We start from the raw sequence: 2,141 nt of genomic DNA, 5'->3' as shown, positions 1-2,141 counted from the left end.
AGGGAGGTGGACTAACCTGAAGGTCTGTCCCTGGGTAGGGGTGTTTTCAGGTGGGGGGTCTTGTAGGGGCATCGGGGGTTTGGGTGGGGCTGAGATCGGAGGCTCCTCCCTTTTTGTCTCAGTCTTCGTCCCCTGGTCCCCCGAAGGTCCTCTGCTGGCAGATGTTCCCTCTGATGTCTCCTTCTCACTGAATCCTCCTGACTGTGGTTGGACTGGAGACAAGGGGACGGAACCTTCTCGTCTCTCTGCCACCAGTCGTCCCAGTTCCTGAGGAACAGAGTTATGGTACCGATCCGATATTATGCTGTAAAAAAAACTAACTTACTCAAATATTTTCATTACTACATGAAACAAAGGTTAAAAAGATCAGAAACTAAGAAATTCCAGAAAGAACTCGCTCCATCCGCACCATAATATCAGAGATTTTAGATGCCGGCCAATAAAATAAGTTTTCTGGCTAATCTGGGGTCAATATCGGTATCAACTTCTGATTGGGACATTCCTTAACACCACTACAGTCGGATAAGACATCTGTCCCTCAAAGGGAACCTGAGGACAGCCCTTACCTTGGCACTGTTCAGGATGCCCCTGATCACCGTGGTAACGCTCTCTGAAGACTCCTGGTTGTCCTGGGAGACGCCCCGCAGCATCCTCTGATCAGCCCAGCGGATCAGCCCAGCCACAGAGCGGTAGAGACGAGTGAGACAGGCGGAGACAGTCTTACTGCAGGTGGAGGGACAGGATGAGGACATGGAGATGCTTTCTGATTGGCTGATCGAGGAGCATTAAGGGGAACCTGCCTGTTTAACAGCTGAGGCTCCAGCTGGACCAGAGTCTGGACTGCCTCCAGGATCCTATTGGAAGCTCCACCCAACAGACCTCCCACCATGGACTGGTCCAAGACTAGTTTTTCTCCTCCAGGTCTGTCCAGTCCCAGTCTGTCTACTAGAGCTTTAAAGTACTGCAGAGAGCTGACGACGGCGCGCTCCTGGTCCACCAAGATGCCGGCCGACTTCAGAAAACGACACAGAAATCAGGTCTGAGTCCAAAACTCTAAAAAGGTTTCTCCTGAAGAGGCTGATCAAAGAGAGCAGTTAAAGTTAAAGAGAGGCTGAGCGCTACCCGCTGTAATAAAACACAGCAGGGATGCCCTCCATGTCACACGCTGAGGTTCCTCCAGGTCGGTTCTGTTAATGCTACAGAATTCATTCACAGCAGAGATTCTGCTGACCAGAACCAGCTGTCTTAAAGATGGCCCAATAGAAACTAAGAATCCAGTGAATGCACCACAGCTGGTTGCCCTGACAACAGCCCTCTGTGAAATGTTGGATGTCACTGACTGAAGAAGAGGAAGCCTTCAACACAAAGCTGGAGATAGAGCTCTTCATTCAGGAAGGAGACCGTATTGTTTTGAAAGGGTCCAATCTGGTCCGGTTCAGTCTGGTCCAGTCTGGTCCTGACTGGACCAGACTGGACTGGAGCGGACCGGACCGGACCAGAATGGACCGGACCGGACCCGGGAGTGTTAAAATTTAAGGGGAGAATCTGCTAACTCTGCCCCTGAACGGACTCAGCTGGGGAACTACTAAAGCCTGCAGCTGGTCCCACAGTCAGTTCTCCAAGCAGGCAGGCAGGTCCACTGATGGTCCGAACCTGCTGAGCTAAACCCACCTACTGTAAAGACCACGCTGGAGTTCAAGGGAACAACCAAAGAGAACTGCTGGGTTCTAGCAAATTAAACATCACCAGGTGAGTCCCATCAACATCTGCAAAGATGATCAGCTAGATGCTGCTGAAGATGCTCAGTCATCCAGGTCAGAGTCATCGCAAAAAAATTAAAAAACAATCCACTGGATTTTGTTTGCAACTTTGAAGACTTTTCTCTTTCCATCCAGGAAGCTTTTTCACTTCAAAATGTCAGAAATAGCGTTAAGTTCCAGGTTTTATCCAGCAGCCCAACAAAGCCTGGTTTTGGTTTAAAAAACATGCAAATAGAAACAGACTAACGGGTCCACCATTTGGAATGGGGGTCATTTGGCTTCTTTGTTAGCCTGCAATGCCCCATACCTGTCTATGTCTCTGAAAGAGGGGGCATTAGGGGCAATTGTTGGCCTGGCTGAATAGGTGAGGTCTTCCGTAAC

General features: G+C 49.8%; 1 protein-coding gene across 1 annotated transcript in view; it reads right to left on the bottom strand.

Moving 5' to 3' along the window:
* The window catches only part of LOC107104265 (rap guanine nucleotide exchange factor 1-like), a 25,972-nt gene that overhangs the window by 20,104 nt on the left and 3,727 nt on the right, over positions 1–2,141 (bottom strand). The window contains 3 exon segments of the mRNA XM_015404234.1: positions 17–267; positions 567–723; positions 801–1,014. Coding sequence (XP_015259720.1) covers positions 17–267; positions 567–723; positions 801–1,014 — 622 coding nt within the window.

Source organism: Cyprinodon variegatus, unplaced genomic scaffold (assembly GCF_000732505.1).
Source record: "Cyprinodon variegatus isolate N-32 unplaced genomic scaffold, C_variegatus-1.0 Scaffold1672, whole genome shotgun sequence".
In the NCBI taxonomy this organism is placed as follows: Eukaryota; Metazoa; Chordata; class Actinopteri; order Cyprinodontiformes; family Cyprinodontidae; genus Cyprinodon; species Cyprinodon variegatus.
This window is presented reverse-complemented; position numbering and strand designations above follow the sequence as displayed.